The 17,241-nt window shown below is 55.2% G+C and overlaps 12 protein-coding genes across 12 annotated transcripts; 5 read left to right on the top strand and 7 right to left on the bottom strand.

Annotated features, from left to right (window-relative positions):
• Positions 1 to 51: 51 nt before the first annotated feature.
• Positions 52 to 1,668, bottom strand: PHSY_003802 (hypothetical protein; the record flags this gene model as incomplete). Its single annotated transcript, XM_012334419.1, has 1 exon — positions 52 to 1,668. The coding sequence occupies one exon, from the start codon at positions 1,666 to 1,668 to the stop codon at positions 52 to 54; it is 1,617 nt and encodes a 538-aa protein (XP_012189809.1).
• A 43-nt stretch (positions 1,669 to 1,711) lies between these two features.
• PHSY_003803 (hypothetical protein) lies at positions 1,712 to 3,505 on the bottom strand (the record flags this gene model as incomplete). The annotated part of the gene is made up of 1 exon (XM_012334420.1): positions 1,712 to 3,505. The coding sequence occupies one exon, from the start codon at positions 3,503 to 3,505 to the stop codon at positions 1,712 to 1,714; it is 1,794 nt and encodes a 597-aa protein (XP_012189810.1).
• A 258-nt stretch (positions 3,506 to 3,763) lies between these two features.
• On the bottom strand, positions 3,764 to 3,988 carry PHSY_003804 (hypothetical protein; the record flags this gene model as incomplete). Its single annotated transcript, XM_012334421.1, has 1 exon — positions 3,764 to 3,988. The coding sequence occupies one exon, from the start codon at positions 3,986 to 3,988 to the stop codon at positions 3,764 to 3,766; it is 225 nt and encodes a 74-aa protein (XP_012189811.1).
• Positions 3,989 to 4,061: 73 nt separating this feature from the next.
• On the top strand, positions 4,062 to 5,894 carry PHSY_003805 (hypothetical protein; the record flags this gene model as incomplete). The annotated part of the gene is made up of 1 exon (XM_012334422.1): positions 4,062 to 5,894. The coding sequence occupies one exon, from the start codon at positions 4,062 to 4,064 to the stop codon at positions 5,892 to 5,894; it is 1,833 nt and encodes a 610-aa protein (XP_012189812.1).
• A 576-nt stretch (positions 5,895 to 6,470) lies between these two features.
• On the top strand, positions 6,471 to 7,404 carry PHSY_003806 (predicted short chain dehydrogenase; the record flags this gene model as incomplete). Its single annotated transcript, XM_012334423.1, has 2 exons — positions 6,471 to 6,510; positions 6,614 to 7,404. 2 exons carry the CDS (start codon positions 6,471 to 6,473, stop codon positions 7,402 to 7,404), a joined length of 831 nt encoding a protein of 276 aa, XP_012189813.1.
• Positions 7,405 to 7,808: 404 nt separating this feature from the next.
• On the top strand, positions 7,809 to 8,711 carry PHSY_003807 (glucan 1,3 beta-glucosidase; the record flags this gene model as incomplete). Its single annotated transcript, XM_012334424.1, has 1 exon — positions 7,809 to 8,711. The coding sequence occupies one exon, from the start codon at positions 7,809 to 7,811 to the stop codon at positions 8,709 to 8,711; it is 903 nt and encodes a 300-aa protein (XP_012189814.1).
• A 193-nt stretch (positions 8,712 to 8,904) lies between these two features.
• Positions 8,905 to 9,645, bottom strand: PHSY_003808 (hypothetical protein; the record flags this gene model as incomplete). Its single annotated transcript, XM_012334425.1, has 1 exon — positions 8,905 to 9,645. The coding sequence occupies one exon, from the start codon at positions 9,643 to 9,645 to the stop codon at positions 8,905 to 8,907; it is 741 nt and encodes a 246-aa protein (XP_012189815.1).
• Positions 9,646 to 10,264: 619 nt separating this feature from the next.
• Positions 10,265 to 11,164, top strand: PHSY_003809 (hypothetical protein; the record flags this gene model as incomplete). The annotated part of the gene is made up of 1 exon (XM_012334426.1): positions 10,265 to 11,164. The coding sequence occupies one exon, from the start codon at positions 10,265 to 10,267 to the stop codon at positions 11,162 to 11,164; it is 900 nt and encodes a 299-aa protein (XP_012189816.1).
• An 86-nt stretch (positions 11,165 to 11,250) lies between these two features.
• PHSY_003810 (hypothetical protein) lies at positions 11,251 to 11,610 on the bottom strand (the record flags this gene model as incomplete). Its single annotated transcript, XM_012334427.1, has 1 exon — positions 11,251 to 11,610. One exon carries the CDS (start codon positions 11,608 to 11,610, stop codon positions 11,251 to 11,253), a length of 360 nt encoding a protein of 119 aa, XP_012189817.1.
• A 166-nt stretch (positions 11,611 to 11,776) lies between these two features.
• On the top strand, positions 11,777 to 13,676 carry PHSY_003811 (adiponectin receptor protein 1; the record flags this gene model as incomplete). Its single annotated transcript, XM_012334428.1, has 3 exons — positions 11,777 to 12,043; positions 12,124 to 12,589; positions 12,907 to 13,676. 3 exons carry the CDS (start codon positions 11,777 to 11,779, stop codon positions 13,674 to 13,676), a joined length of 1,503 nt encoding a protein of 500 aa, XP_012189818.1.
• An 84-nt stretch (positions 13,677 to 13,760) lies between these two features.
• On the bottom strand, positions 13,761 to 15,350 carry PHSY_003812 (calcium-transporting ATPase; the record flags this gene model as incomplete). Its single annotated transcript, XM_012334429.1, has 1 exon — positions 13,761 to 15,350. One exon carries the CDS (start codon positions 15,348 to 15,350, stop codon positions 13,761 to 13,763), a length of 1,590 nt encoding a protein of 529 aa, XP_012189819.1.
• Positions 15,351 to 15,833: 483 nt separating this feature from the next.
• On the bottom strand, positions 15,834 to 17,024 carry PHSY_003813 (potential mitochondrial inner membrane transporter; the record flags this gene model as incomplete). The annotated part of the gene is made up of 1 exon (XM_012334430.1): positions 15,834 to 17,024. The coding sequence occupies one exon, from the start codon at positions 17,022 to 17,024 to the stop codon at positions 15,834 to 15,836; it is 1,191 nt and encodes a 396-aa protein (XP_012189820.1).
• Between the last annotated feature and the right edge of the window lie 217 nt (positions 17,025 to 17,241).

Raw genomic sequence — 17,241 nt, forward strand, 5'->3', positions numbered from 1 at the left:
CTCTCCACAGGCTTGATGATTGGTTTTGTGCTCGCAAGTTTGTGCTTTGTGTCACGCTCCTTGCGAATCCCAAATGTGCAGCGTCGCATCGTAGAAAGAGCAGCTGTACACCCTCCTCGCTGCTCCCTCCGCATCGACCTCACCACGGTCCCAATCGCAACCATACGCCAAGCTCTCATGCGCATCGAAGCGTGTCACCACATCGAACTCTTTTCCTCTCAGTTCTGCTCCACCAGCACCTTCCTCTGCCAAATCGTCCAACCTCAACACCTTGAAACCGTCGTGCATGCAGCCCACCAAAAGCGTCCTCGGATCGTCCGGATGCCACTTGACCCGCCACACGCCGCCGCCAACGTTGGTTTCGCTCAACGGTCTCGCGGGCATGCGTGCGTCGAACAAACGTAGGTACGAATCGTAGCTCCCGACAGCCCAGAGATGTTGACGCAGGTGATGTGATTGGAGTGATGTCACGCCACCGTTGAATGGCTTTGTGCAGGCAAAAGTGGGGGTTGTGGGAGTTGTGGAGGAGACGGAGCGAAGGTCCCAGCCTTTGAGCGTGAGGTCGTCCCCGCCGGACCAGACGGTGGTTGGGTTGAAGCAGTCGAAGGCGGCGATCCAGGCTTCAAAGTCGTGCGCTGCCCAAGTGACGAGTCCGCGGGGTTTGCTGGGGTAAGAAGAGTTGAGGGTGGAATGGGCGGTTTGGAGGGATGCAAGTCGTTCGTCTTCGCTTGTTCGGTCCCATTCGTCGTCGTCATCTTCATTGCCTTCGTCTGTGCGGTTGTGTATTGAGGTCTGTGCGATCTCCGTAGCGATGTCGTCGACCATGGTGATTGTGCTAGAAAGAGCGGCTTCGAGACTCGGCAAATAGGCTAGTGACCCGTCGCTCTGTGATACGATCATGGCAGTGTCTGCAGTCAAGTTGCTCATGTCGTATCCTCCTGCATGCCCTCCTTTGCGATCGGAAAAGTCGAGACTGAGACAAAGGACGTTCCTGTCGTTGAAGTGTAGCTCGCCCAGCGGTGATAAGGTTGCCTTTGAGCTTGTCTTGTATGAGTCGCTTCGCAAGCGATGCACTGTGACCTGACCTTTGGCATTCGCCACACCCAGTATCCGTCTTATTCCGTCGTCTGGTTTCGATAGCGACCACTTCATGTCCAGGATAGCCGGCGTCTCGATTGTGTCAACTTTCGCGCACTCGACCCCTCCCGTACTCTCTTCCGAAGGTTTGTGAGCGTAGTACAGACTACACGTCCCGCGTCTCGTGTATGCCGGACTTGTCGATGTGCTCGCGACCCTGTCTGAATCATCGTCGTCGTCATCATCTTCACCGTGCGCGACCGTGGCAGACGATGTCTCAGCCTGGGCTTGTTGCTGCTCTAGCTTGTCCACTTGGTAAGTCGCGAGAGCGAAGAAGCCGCGGCAACCTGGCGCTGATTCCACCGAATCGGCACATAGCCCAGTCGAGGCTGTGTATAGAGACGTGGCAGCTGCCATGCTGGTAGGGATACGTTGGGGGTAAAGATTGTCAAGAAGAGGTGAAGCGAGAAGAAAAAGTCGTAGATCGCCGCGAATTTCGCCGATTAGAGGCAAAAGCTCAAATAAACGCACAGAAAAATGAGGTTGAGAAAAGTCATTCATTCTCCTCACGAACACAGCATTCCACAGCATCGGTGATGAAGATTGCAAAAGTGAGACGACAACTGACGATTCATCAGCTCATGACGAGACCGATCTCCTTGCTGATACCGCTTCGAATCCAACCTTCCACGAACGCCTGGCCCGTAAACAGCAAAACCGACAGCGTCCACGCAACTGAAATGTATTGGTCGTACCACATGCTGTAGTACTTTCCGTCCTTGCTCCTCCCCCTTCTGTGCTGTTCCACGTACTTTGCAACCGCACCTTCCACAACGACAGCCAAGCCGTTCAAGAAGAAGAAGCTGAACTCGCCTGCGCCAGAGACAGGTGGCACCACTTGCAGCGGGCTGAAATTGAAAATCCCAGTTCTTGCGATGGAAGGATTGCGGAGCTCGTGCCCCATACCTTTGGCATGGTCTCTTGCGAGCCACATGTTGGTGACAGGTAGGGCAATTCTTCCGCCCAGGGCAGCACGTTCGGATACAGCGTGGATGATGCCGGATGCGGTGAAAGCACCGAGCACCTTGGCCCAGTCTGCTCGACCGCGCTCTAACGCACGCATGGGATCGGGATGGTACGAGGGCCAGATCTCCCTTCTCGCCTGCTTGCGTTTTGGGTCGTTGAACTTGCCCTCCAACACATCCTGCATCAGGTAGGCGACGTACGTGAATGGCAGGATGCCGTATACACCAAACGGTCGACCGAAAAGTCGATGCCATGCGTAGCTCCAGAAGCGTCTTACCGTAGTCGCCTTTGCAAAACCAGCAGGGTTCAGCAGTGGGAAGAAGTCGATGTTTCGCAACGACAGCTGCTCGTGTTGAAGTGTCCGTGCTTGCAGGGCCGCGGGAGAGTCGTCTTCGTTGTCGGTATCAATCTCGGACTCCTCACCCACCTGCTTTCCGTTTCGTAGCTGCTTTACTCGATCGCCCTTGACGTCGAGCACCTTGTCAGCAGCTTTGGATCGCAGACGTGATACGGGTTCTGCAGCATCGTGCAGAATCGGCAGCGCAACCGCGCTCGTCAGAGTGTATCCAAAATCGAACAGCGTATACAGTGAGATACCAGTAGCTGCGACAAAGAGAATCCTTCTGGCCGGATCCAGATCCAAAATAGAAGGGTTCACCGTCGACATGTGCTTTGGGTGCATGTGATGGATGATCCATGTACATCCGACAAGGATTGGCAAAAGCTTGAAGCAAGCCCTACGGAGCTGAGCCGAGCTAGGTGGTTGCCAGGGATGCGAATCGTGCCGTACATCGGCGGAGGCGAAATCCCATCCGATACCGCGCATGCTGATCATGAGGTCGAGCGCCCACCATGCGCGTTCAAACGAGACGAGCTTCTTGGGAAGAGGCTCGGTCTTCCACTCTTCATTGCGAGCAGATGTGTACGGGTGGATGATATTTGGTCCCTTTCCTTCCGAGCTTTTGGCGGCCGCGGCGATTAAGATGCGCCGAGGGATTCGTGGGTATGACAGGAAGAAGATGTCGAGCACACGTGATGCGCCGTAGAATCCAACAAGACCGAGTTGGTAGGTAAGCACCGCGCTGCCGGGGTAGTAGTGCTTGAATGGTAGCGATGCAAATGTGTATAGCGAGACAGCTGCCAGCACTGTCCTGGCGACCGAGGCGATGCTGCGGATGGAACGAGAGAACGACTTGGACGAGAGAGGCGGTAATAGGTAAAGTGCGAGGTAGTAGGTCAGTGGCGGAACCACAGCGGCCCAGATGGGCAGAGGTTGTGCATTGGGGCTAGGGACGAAGAGATGATGTGTAGCGTGGGCTGTATGCGTCGACATCTTGCCCGTTATTGACGATGTCCAGGTGAGCAGGCGTCGGAACGTTTCTGGTAAGAAGCGGTCGACCATTGTAAAGACGTTCGTTTGCCAGATCTTATAAGGCGGGCGGGTGCTCGCAAGTGAAAGATTTGGCCGGTCAGGGTACGGAGTCTAGCCTCAGCATGATTGGCGGAGATGCTCACTGTCTGGAACCATTTGCTCAGCAGAGGGTCCTGACTGGGCACGAGGCGAACGGATCTGTTGTTCGGATACGTAGCTGCTGAGTCCCGGTCAGCCACAGCATTCGACAAGCTCAGCCAACTTGGTGGAGGCTGCAACCAGCCACAATTAAGCTTGTCCACACTCGAAGCGCTCCCGGTGTTGAGTCTTGTCCTCGTCTATCCAGCCGGCGTTCCGACATGCCAGAGAGGAGATCATTTGATACCTCAACTGACGTGTCCAGAGCACGGCTTCGACAAGCAAAAGGCCCGTCAGGGTCAGGCCAAGGATCGGATCGCCTAAGCGAAATGTCATGACGTCGCGGTGTTCGACAATCTCAATCGCCGATTGCATCGAACACCGAGCAGCGTATCGCCCGATTGGAGGCGCGCTTGAGGCAAAAGGGTCCTAAAATTTGTCTGAAAAAATGGAATTTTTGCTGTTCGGGTTCTTCTTATCCTGCAGATTGCGCAAACACCGCCAACGTTCCTCCCGTCCACTCACGCACTCTCTGCTAAAGACCTCCGTCAACATCAACAGAATGACGACAAGCACAACAGAAAAGGCGCTCGAGGATCGCGCCAAGTCGCTTCACAAGAAGGAGAAGAAGGCCGCCGCCAAAGCCGCTGCAGCCGAGGGCTCGCCTTCTCCAGCTTCCCCAAGCAAGAAGGACAAGAAGGACAAGAAGGAGAAAGATAAGAAGCGTTCCGCTGACGATGCTGCTGACGATGACGAAAAGGCAGCCAAGAAGCGTCGCAAGGAGGAGAAGAAGGCCAAAAAGGCTGCTGCCAAAGCAAGTGCCGCCACCTCCATTGAATCCACCCCTGCGGCTGCACCAGCTCCCGTAGCATCTTCGTCCTCATCAGCCTCCTTCGCACCCACTAATCCTGCTGCCGCTCGAGCTTTCCTCGAGTCCAACAACATCACCATCGAGGCGCCCGAAGAGTCCAACGAGCGCCCACCGCTGCCCATGGTCGACTTCCGCGAGCTCGAAGGCAAGATCGACGCAGCTGTCAAGAAGACGCTCGATGCGCAAGGCTTCACAACTCCGACACCCATCCAGGCCTGCTGCTGGCCCGTACTGCTGCAGAACAAGGACGTCGTTGGTATTGCCGAGACCGGTTCAGGCAAGACATTTGCTTTCGGTTTGCCAGCATTGCAGCACTTGGTCACCAAGCACAAGGTGCTTGACAGTGGAAAGAAGAAGGCGAAGGGTGCGCAGGTCAACGTCCTCGTTGTAGCACCGACACGAGAGCTTGCCATCCAGACGGAAGAGAACATGGCCAAGCTCGGCAAGTCGATGGGTATTGGTATGATCTGCCTGTACGGCGGTGTTTCCAAGCAGGAGCAGGTGCGATTGCTCAACCAGACGCCTACCGTTCGTATCGTAGTCGGCACACCCGGTCGTGTCTTGGACATGGCAAGAGACGGCTCGCTCGACCTTTCGGGCGTATCATATCTCGTACTGGACGAGGCGGATCGCATGCTCGACAAAGGTTTCGAGCCCGACATCCGCGCCATCATCGGCATGTGCAAGTCACGCGAGGAGGGTCGTCACACTTCCATGTTCTCCGCTACGTGGCCGCCTGCAGTCCGCGGTCTGGCCGAATCTTTTATGAACGGGCCTGTCCGCGTCACTGTCGGGTCCGACGAGCTGTCTGCCAACCGTCGTGTCGAGCAGACCGTCGAGGTGCTAGCTGATGGGTACGCTAAGGAGCGACGACTCAACGATTTCCTGCGCTCCGTCAACGCCCAGCGCTCCAAGGACAAGATCCTCATCTTTGCTCTCTACAAGAAGGAGGCACAGCGCGTAGAGCAAACATTGCGCCGAGGCGGATTCAAGGTGTCAGGCATCCACGGCGACTTGGGCCAGAACGAGCGTATCGCTTCGCTTGAACGATTCAAGTCTGCGGAAACGCCGCTTCTCGTCGCTACCGATGTTGCCGCACGAGGTCTCGACATCCCCAACGTCGAGCATGTCATCAACTACACCTTCCCATTGACGATCGAGGACTACGTGCACCGCATCGGTCGTACCGGCCGTGGCGGAAAGACGGGAAAGAGTCTTACCTTCTTCACCGAGATGGACAAGGCTCATGCCGGTGAGCTCATCAGGGTGCTCAAGGATGCGGATCAGAAGGTGCCGGATGACCTGACCAAGTTCCCTACGACGATCAAGAAGAAGACCCACTCGAGCTACGGCGATCACTTCAAGGAGCTGGTCCCCGGTAAAGCCAAGAAGATCACCTTCGACGACTAGAGGATCTCCGTGCGCTGGTTTGTATGTTTATGCATGGTAGAATATCATTTCTTGTGATGCAACAGCAGGTCGTGCGTGTGGCAGACTCGTTTTTAGTGGTACCTTGAGCTCAAAATGTGATCGTGCGAGGCTGAACAGCATCGGTGATTTCAGAAGAGTTTGAGTGACTTCGGCAAAACTGGCACCAGAAGGCAGACCTGCGGCGACGGCGTGTGGAGGTTTGTGACGTTTCATGACGCGCTTGTGGCTGCAGTCGGCGGAAAGGGACAGGACCCTGATTCAGCTTCGATGGCGACTTTTCCTTGACAGCTCCGTCACAACGGTCAATTTCGATGCCGGCTTAGCGTAAGGCATTGCTCATCGTTGAGGTATGATTGACCCTGACCGGATCGGCTATCGATGTCGTCGATGCAGTCCGACTTCTTCTTCTTCAGAATGAGTCAAGTTCTCCCATTCATCGTGACCTGCTTCTTCAACTACTATCACCATCACTCTCAGCCTGACGTCAATTAGGCGCTGAAAGGACAAAAGGAACACCGTTCACAGCCCGAACAAACACCAGCTCATTACTTCACAATGGCACCCAACGTCGCCATCATCCAAGGCACCGGTAGTGGTAGGTATCGAACGTGCTGTCGAGCGGTCTCCTCATTGATTCGTGGACATGGAGCGTGCCTATCTGACAATACCTGAAACCTCGTCTCAATCCTACGTTGCAGGTATCGGTGCCCAGGTCGCCAAGCAGTACCTCTCGCGCACCGGCCTTCAAGTGGTAGCGCTCTCTCGCGATGCCTCTCGAGCCAAGAACGCCATCCTCTCCGGCGATTTGAAGCTAGACGAATCCCGTTTGCACACGATCTCGCTCGACATCAAGTCCGAAGAGTCCTACCATGCCGCTGCTAAAGAAATCACTTCTCGATTCGGCGATTCTTGCCTCAAAACGCTCTGGAACATCAACGGTATCCTCCACGCTGAAAAGAACCTTTCGCAGATCTCGCTCGATCACCTGCAAGAGACTTTTGCCGTCAACACCTTCTCCCACCTTTTGGGATTCAAGCATTTCGTCCCGCTGATTCCTCGTGGCTCGGAAGCCAAAAAGATCCAAGAGGGCAGTGCGGAGAACCTCGCTGAAGGCGTGCTTCCAGGAGACCTCAGCGTGGTTGCCAGTCTGAGCGCCAAAGTCGGAAGCATCGCCGACAACCAAAAGGGCGGATGGTACAGCTACAGGTCATCCAAGGCGGCGGTGAATCAGCTCATCAAGACGTTGAGCAAGGAGTTGGAGTTGCGCTCTGTGCCAGCTATTGCGGTTGGTCTCCACCCGGGTACCGTGAGGAGCAATTTGAGCAAGGATTTCACGGGCGGAGAGGGAAGCGACCAGCCGCTAGACAAGAGTAAGGGCCAATTTGAGGCGAGCGAGGCGGCCAAGAATCTGGTCGACGTGGTCAGTGGGTTGAAGAAAGGTGACAACGGCACATTCAGGGATTACAAGAATGAAACGCTGCCGTGGTAGACGAAGCTTGCACAAGGGAAGCAAAGCTGTACGGACCCATTGCTTGATATTGTCAAATGCAAGGCCAGCAATATCATCATGAAAGACTTGCAGTTTGCAGCGCTCGTTGAGTGGGTCTGGGATACTGTAGTGCCACAGAGGCGCCATGTTGTGAGCGAGGCAGAGCGAGGACCGATTCAGCCCACTTGGAGCGGTGCTCGGAGATGAAAACCAGTCGACGACGGCGTACTCCCACCTGTAATAAACAGGGGCGGTGGACATGGTGTGCTGGTCACCGAGTTTCTTCTGCCACCTTGACAACTGGAGATGATCGCCCACATTCAGCGCTGGTACTTAAGGGGCTACTTTGAGCACGTCGTCTCCGTCACAGAGGCCTTGGCACCTCGTTCAACACTCTGGAAGACATGAAGAATCGGCTACGTCTCGTAACGGCCCTGACACTCTTGTGCCTCGTGCTCCAAAATGTCGCCCACGCACAACAATTCAAGCACCGGATGGTCAGATTTCGTGCTCGCCAATCTCCCTCCTCATCGTCTTCTCATTCCACTTCTCAGCAGATTGCCACCGATGTTGATCCCGGAATGCAGCTCACCGAAGATTCGGATGCAGACGAGTCTCTCCAACACGACGAAGCGATGCGACTGATGATGCGCACCAAGGCTGAGTCGGTGATCGCGTCTCACGCTGGCACATCCTTCACCTCGGAGGAAGTTGAGAACATCTTGAGCGGCACTTTGCCATCCGTCCATCCTGGACTCTTGACCAATGTCAGTTGGACCTTGGACGTGTTTGAGTCGGGAACAACGCTGCCGACTACCTCGAGCTTCTCGTCGTCAACATTACAACTCATGTCGACTGACGAGCCTGCTCCGAACAGAGCAGCGACTAGCTCAAACGACCCCAGCCAGGGCAACGTCGTCAACGTCGACGACCTCCTCCACTCGTTCTTCCACGCCGACGCCGTCAAAACCGTCTTCGACAAAGTGCAAGCTCAATCCAACCAAAAGCTCGACAAACAAACCAAGAAACAGCTCATCAAACACACCGCACCCGTCCTGCACAAGACCATCGAAAAAGTGGCCAGCCACAGAGGATGGGGAGTCCAAGACGCAAGATTCGCTCAGATGCATCTGGAAGAACAGCAGCAGCAACACCAGCCAGGTCAACCCGGTCCAGAGGCGTTCAAGGACTACAATACGTTTGTGAAAACAATGCGCAGCGCGTTGATCACTCCGACGGATGCCACGTGGGATAGCGAGGAAGAGCAAGACGAAGGGTCCAGGACTGACCCTGATCACAAAGCATAGACAGCACGTGTAGATTTTGCCTGTTCAATACAGGTTCGCTCCCTTTCATAGTTCTACTGCTGCGTGTGAATTGTTTGAGAGCGATTCGTTAAGCGTAGTGATGAATGCAAGAGAGACGACATTCACCTGGTATATATATGACGTGCACCGACGTGCACGACCTGCACCGCGTTGCGCACTGAGGACGCGGCAGTCAACAGCATCCTCCCATCTTATCGTTGAACACCTCCTTGATCTTGACCGCTGCACCGCCTCTCCTCTGCGGTCGATAACTGCTCGGATCCATATCTGCAAAGCTGAACCGACTTCCGCTGCCCACCCTCCTCAACGCCCTGTCGCCGTACGACACACCTGACCCTGCCTTTTCCGGATCCAGCTTGCCCGAATCTATCGCCAACAGGATGCTTCGCGCAGCCAACGCAAACGGAGCCTCGACGTTCTCCCCCGTCATACCCGACGTCTCCAAGAACAGCACGCCATTCTCGTTCGCCCACTTGCTCGCTTCCAGATACCCCACCTCCCTCTCGTCCTCTCCTCGATCCGTCTTGTTGCCCACCAACACCACCACCAGATCCGGCGACGCCAACGCACGTGCATCCGTCAGCCACCTCGACAGCGGCTCGAACGTAGACCTCTTGGTGATGTCGTATACCAGCAGCGCACCTGCTGCACCTCGGTAGTAGCTCCGTGTGACGGAACGGAATCGCTCCTGCCCCGCGGTATCCCAGAGTTGAAGTTTGACGCTCTTGTTGCCGATCTTGATGAGTCGACTAGAAAACTCGACGCCGATGGTGTGGGCTGATTGGTCTTTGAACTGGTTGTGGATGAAGTGGTGCAGCAGACACGATTTGCCGGTGCCAGCTTCGCCGATGATGATGAATTTCAGCAGAAAGTCGTACGCCGCCGACATTTCGAGCGATGCATGATCGTCCATCGTTGCTGTACCTTTTTGATGATGCTTTGGTTGGGGTGGCGCCAGAGTTTGTCATGCGCTCGACGGCGAGAGATGATACAGGTGCTGCTGATTCGCGTGTGTTGGTGGAGAAGGCGATTAGGGCGTGCTCTGCTGATAAGGTGTGTCTTGCACGAGCGCTCTTCAAATTGGTTGATCTCGAGCTTCTTTGTGTGGATCAGCACGCGTTCGTAGTTGGAGGGTCCGTCTGAATGCAAGCTGACGGGGTTGATAGCCGGGTGTGCGAGTTGTAACGACGAGGGTGGTAACGACGGTGCGAGGGGCGAGGTTCAGCCGCAGTTGCAAGGCGGGAAAGTGGAGAGAGTGTTGCTTGCATGCGTGCGTGCAGCTGCGCAGTCCAAAAAGATACGCGTGCCAACTCGGCTTGTCCGACGCTGGCTGGCCTTGCTGTGTCCACCCGCCCGAGATGGATTTTGCGGTTCGAGCGTGGAACTCGGAATTCAAAAGTTGGTCAACGACAAACCACTTCTTCCGATTTTGATAGGCGTCCTGTACACCTGCACAGTACATCATCGTCGGCACGCATCCTAGCGGCACACTTGTACGGCACGCAAGGCCAGGAGAGGCAAGGACAGCAAAGATGCCATCTCAAGAAGAGTACGAGGCAACACTAGCGGAAGAGCTCGAAGTGCTCGAAAGCATCTACATCGACGAACTCGAAAAGGTCTCATCGGAAGAACTTCGCATTCGCATCGAACCAGAGGAAGATGTGCTACCACTCCTCTTCTCAATAGGTCTCGAACCTGGTCAAGCGCCAACTGAGAGCGTAGAGCAGAGCTCGCCATCTCCCATCGTCCTCTCTCTCCACATCCAGTACACATCAGAATACCCGGATGCACCACCAAACATGTCGATCCACGTCGTTCGCGACACAAAAGGCGTGCTCGGGCCCAAGACGGACGACAGCGACGAAGCTGACGCCGATTCCGACGCGATCGACCGTCCTGCCGTAACAGAATTGCAAGCGGGGCTGGACGAAGTCGCACAGGAATCGCTCGGCATGGCCATGGTCTTCACCCTAGCATCTCACCTGCGCGAGAGCGTGACAACGCTCATCCAGCGTCGTGTACAAGAGATTGAAGCACAGGCCAGCGCCAAGCGCGAGGCAGAGATCGAAGCCGAAGCAGAAAAGTTCCGTGGTACAGCAGTGACACCAGAACGGTTCGCAGAATGGCGCGTACGGTTCTTGCAGGAGATGGCGGAGAGGGAAAAGAAGGAAGAGGATGCCAAGCTGTCCAAGCTGTCAGCGAAGGAGAGAGAGGACTACAAGAAGAGCAAGGTCAAGCCAAGCGGTAGGCAGTTGTTCGAGAAGGGCGGAACGTTGGAAGACGACGATGCAGAGGAGGATGGTGCACAGGAGGTGGATTGGAGCTTGTATACGCGAGAGCAGAGGGAAAGAGAGAGGAGAGAGCAGGAGGAGCAGGACGAGCTGCAGAGTCGTACGGATGGTCTGGCTTTTGATGACGAAGACGACGACTGAACTACGGTAACTTTAGCATGATCTTTCTATGCTCAGTCAAAGCCATTCACACCCACCTTCTTTTGTACTTTTATGCATCACGAACGTCAAACACCACACTCATCCAGAATCCAGGGTGAAACTTGCTGTGACAGCGGCTTCAGTCTTCCACTAGCTCTGCACGGAATTGCTGATTTTTGATCAGGTAGCACATTGCCGTCGGATGAGTCGGCTGGCTCGGCTAGGATCCAGTTGGCGTGCTGCCGGTCTTTGAATCTGGCCTTGTCGCGTCTCAGCCCACTTTTTCGAGGTGAGCGTGCAAAGCGTGCCTTCGCCGCTTGGACCCGTTTGGACCCTTCGAAATGATCTGCCCCGCAGAAATGCACTCGCTCCGGCGACACATCAAGGCGCCTCGGTATTGAGACTGCGAAACTCGGCACGTTCACCTCGTCCCTGGCCGCCACCATCTCATCCTCATCAAGTGTCTGCCGGATCCAACTCCCGTCTCTTCCAAAGATGGCCGCAACAACTGTAGCGGTGCACCGTCCTCGAATGCTCGTGTCCGCCTGGCTCTTCCTCAGCTCCTTTGTTGTAGCCTGGGATGTCGGCTACATCCTTTTGCGTCCGAGAAGCATGCTCGGCGGCGACTTGCATTGGTTATGGTCGCCTTATGCGCTCTACATGAACGTCGACTACATCTATGGCCTGCCCTCCTGGGATAGCAAAGACGGATTCCCTGCCGCGCAGTCGCTCATGAACGTCGGCGAGAGCATCATCAATCTCTTCTACATCTACCTCGTTCACGTCAAGGCGACGCCTGCGGCTCTCGCTGTTGCGCCCGTCTACGGGCTCGTGACGGTAATCATGACTCTCTCCAAGACTATCCTCTATGTGCTCAATGTGAGTGACGTCCGTTCACATTCGGTGTTTCGTGTTGCGCAACTAACGTTTCCCTTACTGATCCCCCTTCCAAACCACAGGACTTCTGCTGTGGATGGTGCAAAACCGGCCACAATGACTGGTATACCTTGATCGTCTACTGGATCCTACCCAACGGTCTCTGGATACTCTTCCCCTCGATCATTGCCTATATCTTCATCCAAGAGCTCTCCACGTCGCTTAAAGTCGCTGCTGGAGTACAAGGTGCGAACACTTCGATCCGTTCCCAGTCCGACCCTTTGCTCTCTCTATCACCTACCAGCTTGGTTGCGAGTGGTGGAGAGAGCGCAAGTGGAGACAAGTCAGAAAAGCCGTTAGAGTTGGGTCCTAATCCGTATCTGGTTGATCATTCGCAGCTCCCGAGCTGGGCACAGGACAACGCGTGGATCGTCAAGGGCTACCGTCGCCCAGGAGGAGCACACCCAGATCCAAGGCTAAGAAGCTTTGATCATGGAACAGTGTACAAGTGCTGGCGAAGTGTATGGGCGTATTGTCACAACGAGACCGGTGAGTAGCCTTCGGAACGGCTCCAAATCCGATGGCAGATGTACTTACTGATCTTTGTTCTGATCTTGATTTGCTGATAGTCAACATTCACACGCACCTCTGGGGTGCAGTGTTCTCGATCGGCCTTTCGACTAGCCATCTGCTGCAGCATTTCGACCTTCTTCCTGGCTTCTTCCGTCCTCTGTCGCATCACCCGATCTTTTACCCTTCGAGCTTGACCTTTACGACCGTCTCTGGCAAAGTGCTTCGTCTCGCTTCGGCGTCCTACCCCTTTTCTTCCTCCTCTTCTGATTCCCCCGTCGCTTCTGCTCACTCAGCCCTCCCACCGGCTTCGAACCTGCTCACCCGCATATCCTCGCTCTTTACAACCTCCTTCTTAACATCGACCATCCCCACCGAGCCGCTCTCCAACCTCATCGTCCGCCCACCCGACTCCATCGACATCTTCGGCTTCACGTGCTTCTTCATCGCCTCGATCATCTGTCTCGCCTTCTCCGCCACCTACCACACCATCCAATGTCACTCCTTCCACATCTCGAAACACTTCAACAAGCTCGACTACGTCGGCATCGTCGTCATGATTGTCGGTTCCTTCCTCCCCGCTCTGCACTACGGATTCTACTGCCACCCACACTTCCAACTCGCCTACTCCATCGGTATCTCGACGTTGGGTGGGTTGGCGATGTATACTGTTCTAGCGCCGAGATATGCCACGCCTGCATATCGGCCGTATCGAACGGGCGTGTTTCTGGTTCTGGGTCTTTCGGCGGTGATCCCGGTAGCACACGTGATCGCGTTGTACGGTTACAGGACGATCACGGAAACCATGGGTCTGAGCTTCCTCATCCTTTCAGGAGCACTTTACGTCGTAGGTGCTGGGCTGTACGCCGCAAGGATACCGGAAAGATTCGCACCGGGAAGATTCGATTTGTTGGGTGCAAGTCATCAGATCTTCCATGTTTTGATATTGGCCGCTGCCATCGCGCATTATGTCTCCATCAGAAGGGCGTACGCCTTTTGGCACACCGTGGAGGCCACAGCAGGCGAAGTCGGGAGGTCCGGAGTGTGCGCTGCTTTGCAAGGATGATGTGACGCCGATGATGTAATTAGAACAAGGAATACACAGACGCCTTCTACGTTCATCAAGAAGCCTTAAGGCGACGGGTGATTGTTAGGAATTGGATTTGATGAGCATAAGGAATACAGCTGCGGATACGATGACGATTGCGAGCGAGGGCGTGGATTCAATGCGAGTCAAGGTAGGGACTGGTATGTTGAGCTGACGGGCGTCTGCTGAAGGTGCGGGCAGGTGAGGATGCTGTTCGACGTCTGTAGAACGACGGGCCGGCAACTGGTCTGCACGGCGAGACTGCCGGAGAGAGAGTGTCGGGGGGCTCGAAGCGAGCAGGGATTCGATCCTGTTGGCCAACTGTTCGACTTTTGCGTGTAGTTGAGAAACATCTACCTTCGTTGCAGCCTCAGCAGCAGCAGGTGCTGCAGCGGTCTCTTCGGTAGCAGGTGACCTTTCAGCTGTTGAGACACCATTCATAGTGCTCGCCGGGATCGATCTGTCGTGTTGAACATCGTGGGATGTCGTGCGGGTGGATGAAAGATGCTCCAGGGAGATGAGGTTGACGTTGTGCAACGCTGCCATCCTCGATCGGAGGATCGAGTGCAATTGAGATACTATCTCCTTTTCATCGTCGCCTTGTCGAGCGGAAGCAAGCATGTCGCCTAGGGTTGGCTCATCGCCTCGCAGATCAGACACCTCTAGCGGCGTGAGAGGAGCTAGCATGGAGCCGCTGTCCGAGTCGTGCTGGCCGGTCGAGGATGATTCTGCCGGCGACTCACTCAACCGCATGAGACAAGAGATGGTCTGCAGCCAATCGATAAAATCTGTCTCTGTCGGAGGGACAACAACCTCGCCCAGATCATCTAACCCCGCTCGCATGATTGCCTTCCTCTCCTCATCATTAACATCATCTCTGAACGTCGGGCCGAAATCCCGAAAGACGGAGTAGACCTGACTCGACCATCTCACCATATTCTGATGTAGCTTGAACTTCAAACTTCTCCGACTTTCCCTTGCTTTGTTGACGATGGCCCACCTCAATTCTCTCGATAAGAGCGTCTCGATCTGCTGACCCTGCGGTAGCAACTGTACCTTGTCAAAGCGCAGCTCCTCGTCCGTGATGGCATCGGTCGAGTATGCCGCTGCATCCAGTACGTCCTGCGGCACCCTCCAGTTGTGCGACAAACCCTCCTCGAACTCATCCAGACTCCACGCCTGAGCACTTTTTGCGTCTAGGATCAAAGCAAGAGGTTGAGATAAACCTAGCTGCGAAGCAATGGATCGAGCGAGAGGGAGTGAGATCCACAAGTCGTCCCATGGCTCTAGGCCTGCTAGCGAGAGGTCGAATGAGGACGGAGAGGGGTCGAAACGCAGCAGCCCTTGGATGATGGTCAGTCCAGCAGCATGGAGGATCGGAGTGAGAGTGATGTATGGAACCCGATGTTCAGGGTCGAGGATGCGGGTGACCGTGAAAGACGTCGAAGGCGAGGTGGAAGAGGCGAGGTCGACTTCCAGGCAGGGGCAGAGGGCTGCGTTTGGTCGACGGGAAAGATGCAGTACGAAGCGCAGCGGAGATGGACGTCTTGTCGCCAGTCTTTGCCATAGCTCTTTTGAGCTGTCGGCTGGCTCGGAGAAGGGATTGCGTGAGACGCCGAGGAGGACAGGAATCGATGGGAGTCGTCCTGGCATGTCGCTTTCGCCTCCAAGGCTGTGCCGTCGCGACGAACATCAAGATATCGAGGCTGCTCGACCGCTTCAATGAAGCTCTAAATGCTTGGTAACAGTTTGATGTATCAAGTCATGGTGATGAACAGTGAACAATAGAAGGAGAGAGCGCAACCAAGTGGTGTCGCGTGCAAAGGGGTCTGAGCGCAAGGCTGAGCTGTCAGGAAAAGCAAAAGCGTACTTTTTGACGTTTCACGTTCTTCAGCACAGGGTCCTCCACACGGCGACATTTGCAGATGATGAACTGTTCCCATTCACATCACTATGCTTGAAAACACGTTCCGACAGCAGCTCGCTGAGCGGCACAAGTCAAAGCAAGTGAACAAGATGGAGCGCTATGTACAAAGAAGCAATGAAGCCTACGAGAAAGATGATTTCTCGGCAGCGATTGATCCCAAGAAAGATCGACCTTGCAGAGTCAAATATTTCGAAACTTCAGGTTACGCATCACTTGCTCTTCTTGCCCTCGACCGCCACCGTCTCTCTCCACGACTTGCGCGCCTTCCAACCGAGTTCCTCCTCGCCACTGCACCACCACATGCTAGCTGCAAAGCCAGGCCCACCGACAAGAGCGGCAACGATGAAGCCAGTGGTCGTCTTTTCCAACCACGGTGATCCGGCAGGTGCCTTTGCGATCGCTTTATCACACTCAATCTCCAAAGGCGATCTAGGCTCGCCAGTGACCGGGTGGACCGTCGACTTGTTCCTGAAAGTTGCCTTCTCCGCCAGGACGAGCAAGACAGTAGCAATAGCGAGACCAGAAACATCGCCAAGCCAGAAGACCGAGATAGCGTCAAACTTCTCTTCCTCGAAGAAGTAGCCGCGAAGGACACGGTTGAGACCGTACCAGTAAATGAAAGCGGAGAAGGCGGCCATTTTGCGGTAGTACGACCAGGTGCGCTCGAAAGCATAGCTGACGCCTTCGGCATCGTAGCGGCGGATTACGCCGCGGGACATGGCTTCGTCGTTGACTTTGGGAGTGCGGAAGCTGACCCACGCGATAGGGATGTACACCAGGCCTGCGAACTGGATGAGTAGAGCGGCGTGGTTCCACAGGCCACCAGCAGAGTCGGCAAACGTGACAATCGTCGTGATGATGCCCACGCCTACGTGGAGGAGGTTGGCGGTGTAGATGTTGGAAGCGGGTGTAGGAACCGGCAGTACTGCCGCTTTGGAAACCTTCATCGAGCTGTAAGCAGCAGGAAGGTAGAACAGCGAGAAAAAGATGCAGGACCAGGGACCCAGGCCGGCGGCGGCTCCGATCGTATTAAGCAGCACAAGGACGATTCCTGCATTGAGTGTGGATTTGCGGTTGGGCGACACCGCCTGGAAGCAGAGTCGGTACGAAAATGGGAGCGTGAAAGCAACCATGATGGCGAACAGGCCAACATTGATACGCTTTTGTGTGGTGCGCTGGAAAAAGCCCATGGTCGCGCACAGGAAATTGTCGAGCAGCGGCAATGCACCCTGCGTGAGATCCGTCCGCAGCTTCTTGCGGGATGGAAGACTGCAGTTGGAGCCAAGCGCGCGAAGAGACTCGTCCTTGGAGAGGAGGAAGGCGGTGTATTCGGTTGCAGCGCCAGCAAGGAGACCAGCGAGCGCGAGGCCCAGGATGGGCAGCAGCGAGCCTTTGGCCATCTTGACGAGGTATCCGATCGCAGCAACTCCGAGAGGATGGGTTGTGCAAAGAGGTGGAGAGAAAGGAAGAACTGGACCGAGGATGAGGGCCTGTCTGAGTGTAGCACACAAGAAGGAATCACCTCTCAGAAATGACGTGGGAACTTGATTCCGCATTCCAAAAACAGAGTTTTCTGAAAACGCGAGAGGAGGGAACCGCGTCCACCGTGAACTGCAC

Source organism: Pseudozyma hubeiensis (assembly GCF_000403515.1).
Source record: "Pseudozyma hubeiensis SY62 DNA, scaffold: PHS38, whole genome shotgun sequence".
NCBI lineage: Eukaryota > Fungi > Basidiomycota > Ustilaginomycetes > Ustilaginales > Ustilaginaceae > Pseudozyma > Pseudozyma hubeiensis.